Source organism: Dendropsophus ebraccatus, chromosome 9 (assembly GCF_027789765.1).
Source record: "Dendropsophus ebraccatus isolate aDenEbr1 chromosome 9, aDenEbr1.pat, whole genome shotgun sequence".
Taxonomy (NCBI): domain Eukaryota; kingdom Metazoa; phylum Chordata; class Amphibia; order Anura; family Hylidae; genus Dendropsophus; species Dendropsophus ebraccatus.
Window position 1 is genome coordinate 22,586,873 of NC_091462.1, and position 16,739 is coordinate 22,603,611.

General features: G+C 45.2%; 1 protein-coding gene across 2 annotated transcripts in view; it reads left to right on the forward strand.

Moving 5' to 3' along the window:
• Positions 1-16,739, forward strand: part of GALNT13 (polypeptide N-acetylgalactosaminyltransferase 13) — a 233,881-nt gene that overhangs the window by 141,103 nt on the left and 76,039 nt on the right. For both annotated transcript variants that reach the window (XM_069985091.1, XM_069985092.1), the window contains exons 5-7: positions 4,853-5,023; positions 7,692-7,809; positions 13,582-13,762. In XM_069985091.1, the coding sequence (XP_069841192.1) occupies positions 4,853-5,023; positions 7,692-7,809; positions 13,582-13,762 (470 nt within the window). The remainder of the gene's footprint in view (positions 1-4,852; positions 5,024-7,691; positions 7,810-13,581; positions 13,763-16,739) is intronic.

Consider the following 16,739-nt stretch of genomic DNA (forward strand, 5'->3'; position numbering starts at 1 on the left):
TAGTTAACCCCCATCAGGCATGTCCCTGGTAGCCTAGTTAACCCCCATCAGTCATGCCCCTGGTAGCCTAGTTAACCCCCATCAGTCATGTCCCTGGTGGACTAGTTAACCCCCATCAGTCATGTCCCTGGTAGCCTAGTTAACCTGCATCAGTCTTGTCCCTGGTGGACTAGTTAACCCCCATCAGGCATGTCCCTGGTAGCCTAGTTAACCCCCATCAGGCATGTCCCTGGTAGCCTAATTAACCCCCATTAGTCATGTCCCTGGTGGCCTAGTTAACCCCCAACAGTCATGTCCCTGGTGGCCTAGCTAACCCCCATCAGGCCTGTCCCTGGTGGACCAGTTAACCCCCATCAGGCATGTCCCTGGTAGCCTAGTTAACCCACATCAGTCATGTCCCTGGTAGCCTAGTTAACCCACATCAGTCATGTCCCTGGTAGCCTAGTTAATCCCTCAGTCATGTCCCTGGTAGCCTAGTTAACCCCCCATCAGGCATGTCCCTGGTAGCCTAGTTAACCCCCCATCAGGCCTGTCCCTGGTGGCCTAGTTAACCCCCATTAGTCATGTCCCTGGTGGCCTAGTTAACCCCCAACAGTCATGTCCCTGGTGGCCTAGTTAACCCCCAACAGTCATGTCCCTGGTAGCCTAGTTAACCCCCAACAGTCATGTCCCTGGTAGCCTAGTTAACTCCCAACAGTCATGTCCCTGGTGGACCAGTTAACCCCCAACAGTCATATGCCTGGTGGACCAGTTAACCCCCAACAGTCATGTCCCTGGTGGCCTAGTTATCCCCCCCCCCAACAGTCATGTCCCTGGTGGACCAGTTAACCCCCAACAGTCATATGCCTGGTGGACCAGTAAACACCCAACAGTCATGTCCCTGGTGGACCAGTTAACCCCCAACAGTCTTGTCCCTAGTAGCCTAGTTATCCCCCCCCATCACTCATGTCCCTGGTGGACTAGTTAACCCCCATCAGTCATGTCCCTGGTAGCCTAGTTATCCCCCCCCCCATCAGTCATGTCCCTGGTGGCCTAGTTATCCCCCCCCATCAGTCATGTCCCTGGTAGCCTAGTTATCCCCCCCCCCATCAGTCATGTCCCTGGTAGCCTAGTTATCCCCCCCCCCCATCAGTCATGTCCCTGGTAGCCTAGTTATCCCCCCCCCATCAGTCATGTCCCTGGTTGCCTAGTTATCCCCCCCCCCATCAGTCATGTCCCTGGTAGCCTAGTTATCCCCCCCCCCATCAGTCATGTCCCTGGTAGCCTAGTTATCCCCCCCATCAGTCATGTCCCTGGTAGCCTAGTTATCCCCCCCCCCATCAGTCATGTCCCTGGTAGCCTAGTTATCCCCCCCCCATCAGTCATGTCCCTGGTAGCCTAGTTATCCCCCCCCATCAGTCATGTCCCTGGTAGCCTAGTTATCCCCCCCCCCCCATCAGGCATGTCCCTGGTAGCCTAGTTTTCCCCCCCCCCATCAGGCATGTCCCTGGTAGCCTAGTTATCCCCCCCCCCCCCCCAATCAGGCATGTCCCTGGTAGCCTATTTAACCCCCAAATAAAAAAAAAATAAACATCCCTCTCACCTTACCTCCGTTCCCACGCTGTCCAGGTCCTCTTCTCTCCCAGGTCCTCTGTGCCGGTCTTCTCCTGCAGGCGGCGCGCGATGAAATGACGTCATCGCGCGCGGCCCGCAGGAGACTGAAGACACGCGCCGCTTTGGAGGAGGAAGGAGCCGACACAGACAGCACGGCAGCTGTCACAGAGGATGCTGTGTGCGCCGGCTCCTTCCTCCTCCAAAGCAGCGCGTGTCACAGGGGAGCCGCGGGCCGCGGGCCGCATCGGGAGGTCTCAGGGGCCGGATGCGGCCCGCGGGCCGGAGGTTCCCCACCCCTGATTTAAACAAACTTCTGACATGTCGGAGTCCGGTGTCCGGGTGCTGAGACCCCCACCGATCTTCATAATGAAGGGGCAAACATGCGCAGCAGCGCACGCTCTACCTCTTCATCTCCGTATCACTGCTAAAGTAGCCGCGGACAAAGTTATAATGGAGCCTTATGGAACTCCTGGTACAGCAATTACCGGAAATTCCATAGAGCTCCATTATAATTCTGTTTCTTATAATGTTTCTTTAGCAGTGAGATGGAGATGAAGAGGAGCATGTGTGCCCCTGTTGTAGCTGGTGCTGCTTCTGTTACCAAGTAGGGATGATCAAACAATGGGAAATCTTAGGTTCGATTGAACGTGAATGTTCTCGAACCCGCAGCATTTGATTCCGGATGCCTTCCCGTTCCGTAGGGAAGTAGGAGACTGCCCGAGTACCACCTGGAATTCCGGGATACAGCCTATTACCTAGTATTACCTGTATTCCAGGTGGTACTCGGGCTGTTTCCTCCTTCCCCACGGACTGGGAAGGCATCGGGAATCAAATGCTGCAGGTTCGAGAACGTTCGCGTTCGATCAAACCTGCAAAACTACAAGGTTCGATCATCTCTTCTCCCAAGCCACCAGAGCTTTGGTAGTGATAGGCAACACTTCTAGTAATGATAAGAGGAGGTATCTACCCCTTGATGATGCTACAAGTGATGGGACTAGTGAACTGTGTAGTGATGGCCCTCTGTCATATGTTGAGATGGGTGATGCAATCAGTTATCTTAGTAGGTGAACACAGTAGGGCACCTTTTCCACAAAGTGGCAAAAGCCACATAGTGAGCAGTGACTTCCCTTTTAGACGTGTTTGCATTGGGATTATGTTGCTGAAGCCGCTGCTGGAGGGTCAAAAATAAATGCAGGATAGGGCGTGGTCTTGGTGTAACCAGGAGGGGAAGTCTCCCTCCTCTGTGTGTCTGAGAGGGGCAGAAGTGGCTGGCGGGATATGAGAAGTGATATCTGATGCCATATTGGTGCCACCAAAGAGGTGATGTCTTAGACACGTGTGTTGGACAAAAGGGATCTTGCTGAACCCAAACAAAAAGGCAGAAGCATGATGATGTCGGAAGCTCCGAAACTATTTAAATCTTTGCGCTACTGTACTGGCACTGTAGCAAAACTTTCTTTAAAGGGAGCAAAGGAACAAACAGCAATACAAGCAATACAAGCAATGAGTTTCTACACGTTGTGATGCAGAAACAGTCAATACCTGTGTGAATCTCCTTGGTGTGGTCCTATATATAGAAAGTATTGCTACTGTGTCAGCACAGTAGCACAAAGATTCAAACAGTTTCGGAGCTCCCGACATCATGATGTTTGGATTTTCATAGTCCGTTCTGTAGCACTTCATCTGTATACGGAATATGCACACACTGTGTGCCAATACACCAAACGACCATTCAGGCATCAGTTATCTCTCCCATTCTCCCCCCGTCCCCATCATACACTGGACTGTTCAGCACGGCGGGCACTCCTGTGTTAGCTTTGACTCAAAAATCTCTGGCTGCCTGCAGCTTATCTCTCTCAGAGTAAAGGGGTCGAGCGAGGATTTTCCATTACCCCCAACCCCTATCTCCACCATCATCATCTGTGGACAGTATAACAAATGAGAAACAGCGGACCGGCACTAATTAACCAAATATGATGGCCTACATGGACCGGTAATGCGGCAAGTAATGCTCTCCCAGGTAAAAGCAGTAAGTGCAAAAATGAAACATTCCACAATAAAGAAAATTAGGAGGCACTCACCGTTAAAATTTCTTCTTTATTTATGAATAGAGATGAGAGAACCGGGTTCGGGTTCGGGTTCGAGTCGATCCGAACCCAAACGTTCGGCATTTGATTTGCTGGGGCTGCTCAACTTGGATAAAGCTCTAAGGTTGTCTGGAAAACATGGATACAGCCAATGACTATATCCATGATTTCCACATAGCCTTAGGGCTTTATCCAAGTTCAGCAGCCACCGCTAATCAATTGCCGAAAATTCGGGTTCGGATGGACTCGAGCATGCTCGAGGTTCGCTCATCTCTATTTATGAATCTTCATTTAAAATAATTCAGAGCGTGTAGCAGTCGGCGGGGACGTTGCTCAGTAGCTGATAGTGTGACAACCGTTTCCCGCGCGCATGCGCGCTTCCTCAGACACTCGAGGGAAACGGCTGTTACACTGTCAGCTACTGAGCGGCGTTCCCGCCGACTGCTACACGATCTGAATGATTTTAAATGAAGATTCATAAAAAAAGAAGAAATTTTCTTTCTTGTGGAATGTATCATTTGTGGAGAGACGCCTATACACCCGATACCAAAGGTCGAACCCGTAGTAAGCATCGGATATGGCTGACAAAGTATAAGGCATACGGGAACCCTCAGTGTTCAGCCGATTTCTTATGTCCCTTTGTATTAGTGATCAGCGGGGGTCTCAGATCACAATCAGATCACAATCAGATCACATATCATTATGACATAAAACAGTATGGGGGAGATTTATCAAACATGGTGTTAAGTGAAACTGGCCCAGTTGCCCCTAGCAACCAATCAGATTCCACCTTTCATTCCTCACAGACACTTTGGAAAATGAAAGGTGGAATCTGATTGGTTGCTAGGGGCAACTGAGCCAGTTCTACTTTACACCATGTTTGATAAATCTTCCCCTATGTGTCATTTACAATAACTTTTTTTCTTAAAAAAAAAAAAAGCCAAAAACTTGCATATTTGAGGGTTGAATTATTTCAGTCAGACAAGGTTGACAGCCTGGAAAAAATTAATGCATACAGAACGAATAAGAAGAATAGATGATATGACTGAGCACCATGAATAACCCGGAGGTAATTACTATTATTTACCAGCATGCGAGTTGGCAGGACCTGCTGAAATGCGCCGGTAGGACGTTCAGATTCGTCTTGTTCTGTTACATATTTTTGTCTCCAGGAAAACGGTGGTCTGCCCAATAATCGATGTAATAAGCGATGACACATTTGAGTACATGGCCGGTTCAGACATGACTTACGGTGGATTTAATTGGAAATTGAATTTTCGCTGGTATCCTGTTCCCCAGAGAGAAATGGACAGAAGGAAAGGAGACCGAACATTACCAGTAAGGTAAATGGAATCTACTTTCTTAGATGCATGGCTGGCTGGGCACATATATTTACAGAGTAAAGTCAATACAAATAAAAAAAAACAAGGGCTAAACAATCCATTAAAGGGAGCAAAGAAACCAAAAGCAGAACGAGCAATGTTCCAACGAGTTACTACACGTCGGGATGCAGAACATACTTATATTAATAACATCCCATAAATAATAAATCATGCAAGGTTAAAGCGGTTGCCCAGGATAAGAAAAACATGGCTTATTTCTTCTAGAAACAGCATTGTGAGCGTACTGCAGATCAGCTTCACTGAATGAATGGGATGGGGGGAGCTGTTTTTGGAGGGGAAAAAAAATATCTCCCCAAGACTTAAAGTGTAAGTGTTATTTAAATGTCACTTTGCAGAAATCAATAGTACAAGCAATAAAAAAAAAAACCTCTGTAATTGGTTTTATAAAACAAAAGAGTTTCTTTTTGTGCTCAAAAAGCTGTTTTCCTAACATCAACCCCCACACACACACACACACTAAGGGAGCGTTACATGGGGAGAGTTATCTGACAGATTTTGGAAGCCAAAGCCAGGAATGGATTTGAAAAGAGGATAGTTCCCAGTCTTTCTAAATATCTCTGTGTAAACGCACCATTACACTTCTTATCTGTTGCATTCTCTGTGTCCATTATTGTTTATGGAGGAAGGAGGGGATGAGTGAGAAGGGAGAGGAGAAAAGGCAGCCCTGCACAGCATAATAGACTGTAATCTGACCTCATCAAGTTCCCAGACCAGCACTGAGCAGTCTGACCTTTGAATCCAGCGTTTTATGTGCCCATTCTCCAAACTGGACGGGCTGCTTGTCTGCTCTTCCTGCTCGCTCATCCCCGCTTGTCCCCTCCCCCGGCCATAAGTGATAATGGACACGGCAAACCCGTAAAATCTAACAATCGTAATCCTGTATGGCGAACGGCGTAAACGAAAAGAGGGGAAAAAGCGCCAGAATTACAGATTTTTTATTACATTATATGCATATATATATAAAAAAAAATAATAAAAAGTGATCAAAACGTCTGATTTACACAAATTTGGCATTAATAAAAAGTAGAAATCATGGAACAAAAAATGACACCCCATATAGCCCTGTAGATGAAAAACTAACACCGTTATAAGAGTCACAATAGGACCATTTTATTAATAATGAATTAAAAAAAAAAGGATTTAAAAAAAATAAATAAATAATAATAAAAAAATAATAATAATATTAGAAAATCTGTGTAAACCTGCGTAAGGTTGTGTTCGGACTGACCTATAGAGGCCATTACATAGTACACCTGTTTCTGAAAAAAAATAAGACCTTACATCGGCCTGTAGAATGAAATGAATGTGCTAGAGCTAGAGGAGGAGAAAACGAAAACGCAAAAATGAAAGTTGGTGCGGTCATTTGGGTAATTTTGGGCCGGGTCCTCAAGGTTAAAGCGTGTTAAAGGAAAATCTGCTGAGATCTCCCTGTATTTTCGTAGCTTCTCATTCCAGCACAGTTCTTATATTTCTAGGTGGCGCCATTTTGAAGCAATTTGCTTGTAGGTAAATATACAGATTAGTACCGTTGGTGCACTGGTGCGTTCCTATGAACAAATTGGCCCAAAATGGCGCCACCTAGAAAAATAACAACAACACTGGAATGAGGAGCTAGGCAGATACAGTGAGATATTAGCAGGTTCGTTTAGACATTTCATTTCCCTTTAAAGGGGTACTCTGGCGAAAATATTTTTCTAACAAATTAACTGGTTTCAGAAAGTTATATAGATTTGTATTTACTTCTATTTAAAGTCTTCCAGTACTTATCAGCTGTTGTATGTGGTGTTTTCTTTTCAATCTGACACAGTGCTCTCTGCTGCCACCTCTGTCTAAAATAGGAACTGTCCAATGGGGATTTGCTACTGCTCTGGACAGTTCCTGTCATGGACAGAGGTGGCAGCAGAGAGCACTGTGTCAGACTGGAAAGAAAACACCACTTCCTGCAGGACATACAGCAGCTGATAATTTTAAATAGATCTAAATTACAAATCTATATAACTTTCTGAAACCAGTTGATTTGAAAGAAAAAGGTTTTCGCTGGACAACCCCTTTAAAGCCCCATTAACATAGGGAGCAGGGATGGCTGTTTAATCTGTCATGTAGAAGTTGCTCTTTTATATTTTATATACTGTAAATTACGATGTTTCGGAAAATCTAGTATATATATATATATATATATATATATATATATATATATATACTGTACAGTTCTTTTTTGATAGTTAAATAAAAATGCTTAGGGAGCAAACTCTTTATTCTTCTAAACACAAAGCATCTCTTTCTGTTTTAAAGAAAAAAAAAAGTATCTTTCGCTAGATTGTACGTGAATAGGCGTCAGGATATTCCATAGCATCTACCAACCCTGTTATTAATCTCTGTTGTTTTGTTTACCAGGCTACAATCCTGACATATGATAGTTTATATATCCAGCCGGCAGATGCTTATTATTATTATGTGTTGGCCACTAGCGCCCTCTGCTGTCAGAAGTTTTTTTTTCATGCTTTTTATTACAATAATGTGTGTCATTGTTATTATTACTAGTATGAGGTTTCAGCTACATAAACATACAGGGGAGGTTTTATCAATTTCTACTTTTTTTTTTTTTAAGGACACCTACAATGGCCGGGGGTCTGTTCTCCATTGACAAGAATTACTTTGAAGAACTAGGGACCTATGACTCCGGAATGGACATATGGGGAGGAGAAAATCTAGAAATGTCTTTCAGAGTAAGTATGTGTTTCCTCAGGGATTCCGATCCGGCTCCCTGTGTGAATGGACAGATGTAGCAGTGCTCAACTTGTAAGTGAATGGATTCTTTTTGCACATTGTAGTTTTTATCTGCAGTTTATGAAGTGATAGATGAGACATCAAGCTGTCACGATGAGGAGTTTTAACCGACACAAGCGCATTGATAAATACAGCTCTGCTACATGTAGTTATGCCATTTGGGTTTTTCCCAGCGCCATTAAATGTAATGGTGCTGCTCCGAGGAGTGTGTGCCAGGTTGCCAAGAGTAATGAACTTGATAATACACAAGTCAAATTAGTCCTTTATCTAGTGCTGTGGGAGTGACGGAAAACATACGGGAGTCCCGGGCCTCTCCAGCAGTCACGTTCTGTATTATAGCTCAGCAGCAGCCAGCTTTGGGTGAGTATGGGAGCTGGAGGACTCACCCACCATTAGCATATAAATAACCAGATTCTACTTATAGGGCTTCCCATCCCTTTGCAATAGTCCAGAGGGATTGCAGGCTGAAGCAGCTGGAGGAACATGTGCGGTATGGCTGGGAGTAGTGGTTCCATAGCTAACAATGGGTATTATGGTTACTGTAACACAGCACCATAGGGTAACCCTGTGCCAGCTGGCCAGTGGATGGGGCTGCAGAGCTGATGTTGTAGGCAATAATTTGGAAGGGCCCTAGCCGTTGGTAAGGGTCCTATTCCACGGGCCAATGGGGGCCCGATCAATAATGTAAAAGAGCACCGATCTGCTAGATTGGCGCTCGTTTACTGGGCCTATTTCACGGCCCGATAATCATTTAGCGAGGGCTGCAGGGACATTGTTACCGATGTCCAAGCAGCCCTTGCTTAAACACCATACTTTACCTACACATGTTGCAGGGCTTCTCCTGCGCTCCTTCTTCCTCCCCGTCCCGTGCACAGCAGCAGCTTCAGTGCAGCCTGTCTGAGCTGACAGACCGCTCAGCCAATCACTGACCGCAGCGGTCCTGGCCAGTGATTGGCTGAGCGGTCTGTCAGCTAACACAGGCCGCATCAAAGCTGCTGCTGCTGCGCGCGGGACCGGGAGGAAGGAGGAGCGCAGAAGATCTGCAAAATGCTTAGGTAATGTATGGTACTCGTGGAATCGTCGGTTATGTAGTAGTTATGGGGATCTTCTCCCACAGTCTATGGCAGAGATTTATCAAGCATGGTATAAAGTGAAACTGGCTCAGTTGCCCCTAGCAACCAATCAGATTCCATCTTTCATTTTAAAAGAGTCTGTCAGGAATGAAAGGTGGAATCTGATTGGTTGCTAGGGGCAACTGAGCCAGTTTCACTTCACACCATGTTTGATAAATCTCCCCCTATGTGCCTTTCTCCTAAATTACTTATCAGCTGCTGTGTGTCCTGCAGGAAGTGGTGTATTCTTTCCAGTCTGACAAAGTGCTCTCTGCTGCCACCTTTGTCCATGTCAGGAACCGTCCAGAGCAGGAGAGGTTTTCTGTGGGGATTTGATGATGCTCTGGACAGTTCCTGACATGGACAGAGGTGGCAGCAGAGAGCACTGTGTCAGACTGGATAGAATACACCACTTCCTGCAGGATATGCAGCAGCTGATAAGTACTGGAAGACTTGAGATTTTTAAATAGAAGTCATTTATAAAATCTTTCTGACACCAGTTGACACCAGAGACATCAGCAGCTGCTATCTGTATCTGTTATTCTGGAGGAATCAACATGTCCATGAATTACAAAGATAGCTGATTGATTGCAATGGGAAGTGAGTAATGCAGTACTTTCCCCGTTGGGGACGCTGCAAGAAAATCGAAGCAGCTGACCACAGTAGAAGGAGTGATCAGTTTAGCATTGTGTGACCATTGTTATCGGGGGCGAATTAACTTTACTATTGGCCCCAGGCTGTTCACCCACTGTAAGGGCCCTATTCCACCGGACGATTATCGTTCAGATTATCGTTAAATCATTCGAATCTAAACGATAATCGTTCGGTTGAAATGCAGTTAACGATTAACGACCGAGCGAGAAATCGTTGATCGCTTTATAAGACCTGGACCTATTTTTATCGTTGCTCGTTCGCAAATCGTTCGCATTGAATAAGACGTTGTTCGGTTCTTCGCAATAGATACGAACGCAATAACGAATAAATAGCAAAGAAAAAACGAAAAAGTAATGATTATCGTTCCATGGAAATGAGTAAACGTTTTCAGGTCTTTCGCAATAGCAGTCGTTTGAGATCGTTAATCGTTAACGATTATGCAAACGATAATCGTCCGGTGGAATAGGGCCCTAACTATGGCGGCAGTAACTTAAAGAGAACCTGTCACCCCCCGTGCCGGGGTGACAGGCTCCCGACCCCCGTTAGAGCCCCCTATACTCACCTAATCCCGCCGGGTCCCGCTTCTGGAGATGGTCGGGTCACGGAGATATCAGCCGCTGTAGCCCGGCGCGCGCGCACTCCTCAGAGTCCAACACCCATAGAGAATGACAGGAGAGTCCAGCGCTCCGTCATTCTCTATGAGCGTTGGACTCATCTCTCACCGCGCGCGCCGGGCTGCAGCGGCTGAGATCTCCGTGACCCGACCATCTCCAGAACCGGGACCCGGCGGGATTAGGTGAGTATAGGGGGCTCTAACGGGGGGTTGGGAGCCTGTCACCCCAGCACGGGGGTGACAGGTTCCCTTTAAGTCTTTTTCCTCTATAGTGCAGCCTGTAAAGGACCTGTGGTGACATCATTGTCACATGATGAGGTCCTTCAATATATTCTCTAATGTTACTGCTTTGTCTCCTGGCTGCAGTTTTGCCCTGATTTGTGCAAAATTGCGGTAAAAAGCAGCGACTTTTATGCAAATCATGGCTGACCTGTAGCCAGGAGACAATACACCACTGAAATTATAAGACTGTTTGGGGGCCCTCAGGAGCTCAGGGCCCCGGGCTACCACCCGAAACGGACCTATTATTATCCGCTACTGATTGTTATAGCACAGGTGTCACACTTTGGCCCTACAGCTGTTACAAAACTACAATTCCCATCATGCCTGGACAGCCAAAGCTTTGGCTATCCAGGCGTGATGGGAATTGTAGTTTTGCAACAGTTTGACACCCCTGATATAGAGTGTTGGTTTAAACAAGACATCTTCTGTATTACTGAGCGTCCCCGCCTGATTCTCACCGCCAGCTCCGCTATATCATGAACATATTTCAAGTGATTTCTTATGAAGTCTTAATTAATCTTAAGGATACAAGAAAGCGTTTACAAGCAGCTTGGCTGAAGAAATTGCCGCTTACCATTCTTCAAGTAACACCTTATAAATATTCAGAGGGAACATGTTAGGTTAATTGGATATTTGTTGTGATAATTTAAAGAGTTGCATTCTAATCCGGTTTGATAGAACATTTGTATGATACATAATTAAAAAGCTTTCCTTACCTTCTGTCTAACCATCAGATAGACAGGGCGAAATTATTTCAGTTCACTTACACAACAAACGTGAGCGCACATGTGACTGACCTCTCCGGAGATGAGAAATGAGAAGCTGGAGTCTATAGGTATCAGCTTATAGTGCAATGTAGTATATCATGTAGGACAGGAACAGAGGGGCCCAAGGGGAGTGTAGTGGAGCTCCCAACTGACTGCATAGTGGTGTCTTCTTACAGAGGAACCTCTGGGCAGTGCCGGACTGAATCCTCCGGTGGGCCGCCAGCTTTAGAACCTGTACAAACACTTATTGACATGTTGTTTTTCATTGGTTCTTCATTGGTGGGCCCCCTGGATCATTTTCTCTGCCGGGCCCCAGATACCCCAGTCCGACACTTTCAGGCACCAGGCTACAGGCTTGATTGCTACCTCTGGACCCCCTATATGCCATTGATCACATTATGATTGTTCCAAACAGATAAGGTTAAAAGTGACGGAAATTTGTAATTTACTTCTTTTTAAAAATCTCCAGTCTTCCAGTACTTATCAGCTGCTGCATGTCTTGCAGGAAGTGGTTTATTCTTTCCAGTCTGGAAAGAAGGAGATGTTTTTATGAGGATTTTCTACTGCTCTGGGTGGTTACTGATATGGACAGATGTGGCAGCAGAGCACACTGTATCAGACTGGAAAGAATACAACACTTCCTGCAGGTCATACAGCAGCTGATAAGTATCGGAAGACTTGAAATTTTTAAATAGAGGTAATTTATAAATCTCTGGCACCAGTGGATTTGAATGATCAGCCCTCCCCCCCACTTGAGTACCCCATTAATCATAAATTCACAACTTTATTATAGAGTAGTAGCATAGAGTAGGGTAGGGTGGGAGCTCCAATACCAATTACAAAGTTAGAGCTGAGCTGTTATGTTACATCGGACAACTCAGTTGAGAAAAACTCGTCTTTTTCCAAGGGCAAAATTTTTTTTTTTCACAACGGTTATGTTAAAGGGATATTGTGTTAATAATAACATGTCCTTTGAACAGGAATGAGGCTGATCACATGTTCAATCAATTAGTGTTAATTCAAATAGTCAGACCCCCTTGTAGCTATCACCTTACCAGTAGATAGGTGATAATTTTCTATTAGCACAATATCACTTTAAGCTATCTTTTAGAGGGGTACTCTGGAGAAATCAAATATTTTTTTTCGAATAAGTGGTATCATAAAGTTTTATAGATTTGTAAATTACTTCTATTTAAAAATCTCTTCCTGTACTTATCAGCTGCTGTATGTCCTGCAGGAAGTGGTTTATTCTTTGCAGTCTTTCCAGTCTAGTACCCTAAAACAGAATTTGTTCAGGAGATAAACAGAACCTACAAATATGAGGAGGCTATAGCCTATAGCAACAATACTATCGTAAAATTCAGAGAGATGTGGTCACCATGGACATCTAGTCCACCCTTTTCACCTTAATTCTTTTCTAATTGTTTTATTACTCGGTTATTATTTGTTTATGAACATACTATTAATACATGTATGAATGTAATACATGCAGATTTATTTCACTTTTATGAATAACTCTTAAGATATATCACTAGATTATATGTCACCGTATGTTTATTGTTTACTTTTCCTTGTTATCCTCTATAATTTATTTGTGCTATATATTTTGTCTATCTTGTTTGCAAAATTTGCTATGTTTACAAAATTCTATTGAAAAATTACAATAAAATATATTGAAACAGAAAACCTCTCCTGCTCTGGACAGTTCCTGACATGGACAGAGGTGGCAGCAGAGAGCAGTTACAGTTACCGACAGGACATACAGCAGCTGATAAGTACTGAGTAGAGATGAGCGAACCGGGTTCGGGTTCGAGTCGATCAGAACCCGATCGTTCGGCAGAACTTGGATAAAGCTCTAAGGTTGTCTGGAAAACATGGATACAGCCAATGACTATATCCATGATTTCCGCATAGCCTTAGGGCTTTATCCAACTCCAGCAGCCACCGCTAATCAAATGCCGAACGTTCGGGTTCGGATCGACTCGAGCATGCTCCAGGTTCGCTCATCTCTAGTACGGAGTACTGGAAGACTGGAGTTTTGAAATAGAAGTAATTTTGAAATCAGTACAACTTTATGACACCAGTTAATCTAAAAACATTTTTTCTCCAGAGAACCCCTTAAAGGGCTTTCAAAAGCAAATCTTTTTTTGTGACCAATGAAACGCCTCCAAAGGACCACCCATTTGAGAAGACTACCCCCATAATTGCTGGTTACACCTAAACAATAGTCTTATCAAAAAATAGCCCAATCTAATATGTTATGCTTACTTTTCACTCCATTAGATTTGGCAATGTGGAGGATCACTGGAAATCGTAACGTGTTCCCATGTTGGTCATGTGTTTCGGAAAGCGACTCCTTATACATTTCCTGGTGGAACGGGTCATGTGATCAACAAGAACAACAGACGGCTTGCGGAGGTGTGGATGGACGACTTTAAAGATTTCTTCTATATTATATCTCCAGGTACATGAATTATGGCGTACACACTTTATGGCCTGATATATGGAAGTTATGATTTATTTGAAATTAATTTTTTTAATTTTTTTTTTATTTTAACTTTATGTGATGTTTTATTTCTCATCTTTTTTCCCCCACGCTATGATGTACAGTTACATCACGGGGTGCTATGAAGACATCTTGGGTCCTATCTATACCCAGTGGCTCCCAGGTTCTATCACCTCCATCCCTGTTGCAGACTACTTTAAAGGAGAAGTCTGGCACAAGCAAAAAATACAGTGCTGGCTTCCCACAGCTCCCGGTTGTGTGACGTCACGATCCGGCTCAGGACTGCCTGGTCAGCCAGTCAGTGTCTGGGGTGGGACAATGCTGCAGTCACTGATTGGCTGAGCGGGCATTTTTGATCCGGGTCGTGACAACACAGGAACCTGGGAGAAACTGGAGCCCGGCAGCATGACGTGGCAGGCCTGCTTAGCCATTCGGTGTCCCACCTCTACTACTTAATGGCTGTGTGTGCCTGCCACATCATGTCCCAAGTCTCATCTTAAGACCTAAAAGAGGCTGGACATAAGGGGAAAAAGCAGTAGACAGAGAACGCGGGAGCCAGGGGGGTAAGTGGATGTTATTTTTTCCCCCCTCACCGGGCGCTCTGGAAAAATGGGTCTGGGAACAATTCATACTTAACCAGGCTGCCGGGGCTGCGGGGGACATGTAAATAATGCATACTTACCTCTCCCGCTCCCCCGCCACTGCTTTTTCCCAGGCCATCCGCTCTTTGCTGCTGTCAGTGTTTTCAAAACATCAAATGACGTTCTATTCCCATAGGAAATGGCCAGTCAGCATGGAGTCTATGCTGAGGGTTCATTTCCTGTGGCACGCCATTAGATGTGAAGAAAACGCTGACAACGGCGCAGAGCAGGCGGCCCAGGAACCCGCAGTGATGGTGAACAGGTAAGTATACATTACTGAAAGGTACTAAGTATACATTACTAGCAACTCCTTTAATGAAGAGGCAGGTGCGGCAGATGGGAGTGGCAGTGCACCAGAGACCTGGGACAGCCCAAACTATGATGTATATAAGGTTTTAACAGCATAACTCAATAACAAAAGCACCAATATATTTAGAGTCGTAGATTCCCTTTAAACACAAGTCTTCTATATCTTGAGGGTTTATTTGCCTTCTTCTGGATAAACACTGCAGAATAATAAGCAGAACTGGATGGACCTATGTTTTTAATTATGTAAGGAGGTAAGTATGTCTGGACAGAAACTCCCATTTGTGCCATGTTTGTTATATTAAATGACTGATCTGAGATCTTTGGCAAAACGTAGGATAAGTATTCCTCATACCTTATTGATGCAATGATGACTAATAGGCCCCATGACGCTTTCAAGGTATAAGAGAAACCTTTTTTCACTGTTCCCTTCAGTTATATTCCGCCGCAAAGCCATATTCCTGTAATTCTCTATTATCTGGTGGCGGCTTTTGCATAATTTTCAATTTAATTGCATTTTAATTAGTGCAGGTTATGGAGAGTGGAGGCTTAGTGAAGTAGGTTACAGCTGAGATCGTGTTCATTAGTGTTAAGGAAAAGGGGGAAATATCTGAACACTATTACTATTATTCAGCATTCATGCCAGGGCCCGGGTTGCTGAAACTGATGTTGGGCCTGCTGGGGGGTTTGGTGTTTTGGAGGCTACTTATCACAGTGGCAGGAAGTGGTAACACCCACCCCCGGACACACGGCAACCGGACCTTGGTTAGGACTATGGTGAGGTGCAAGTGCGGTGGTAAAGATGACAGAGTCCCACTTTGAACAACTTTTAGACTTTATTTGAAGAAAACGTCTGTCACGTAGGGAACTGGGAAGACAACAGACGAGTGCAGCCCTAGACTGGCACCCGCCCCAGCTGACCCAACCTACTTACCACAAACAGTACTAAAGATTACTGCGGACAACTGGTCGACAATCCTTACACTGAAATAAGTGCAACACAAAACAAGACAGGACAAACAAACACAATAGAGAATGGTCAGAGTACGGGGTCAGCAACACACAGGCAGCGAAGGTACAAAATCAGAATCCAGGAAGCAAAGTTAGGGTACGAAATCCAAAGGTCAAAGTCACAATAACAGTCAGGAGAACGCTAGGTCAAGGCACAAGGCGCTATCACAGGCAATGGGATAAGACCAGGGCTGGGATTTATAGTGAACAGGAACCTAGATGCTGACAGCTAACTGGCTAGGTCAGCTGTCAGTCACCACCAAGGGTACAGCTGATGCCGATTGACCGGGGGGTGGTGAAGCCCCGGCCGCGGCTACATACAAAAGAAAAGGTAAGCATAGCAGGCTGGACGCGATCAGCGGGCCCCCAGCAACCAGTCCTGCTCACAAGCAGAAGCGTGGTGACGTCTCAGAGCGCGGCCCAAGACCTGGAAGTGTAAAACGGCTGCTAGGGATGCCATCGGCGCACCCCCAGCAACCGGTCCTGCTTTTTTTGAAGGACGCCATCGGCATTTCTCCCAGCTGAGCTGCGCGCCTTGGCAGAGACAGGAACCTGACGCGGGGCTCGATTCCTGTCATAATTACATACAGTGCTCAGCAACTTTGTGCAAAAATAATCAGCAATAATAATAGACCAACAGGTACATAGGTGAGCTAATAGAAGAAACAGTAAATGGTGTCAGGGACCGGATAGGAGGCCCCTTGCCTAACATCAGTAGCGGATTATAATAGGACAGTTTCGGGCGGTAGCCCGAGGGCTCTGAGCTCAAAAAGACTTATACTTTCAGTGGTGTACTGTCACCTGGCTACAATTCTGCCATGATTTGCAAAAAAATCACTGCAAATTTGCACAAATCAGGGCATTATGACATTATCTATCCTGTTTTATGAACACCACGCTAGTGCTGGATGCCATAGTTACAATGGGGTGAGGGGCCCAGACTTGGTAAAAAGCCCGGGGTCTATGATAAAGTTAAT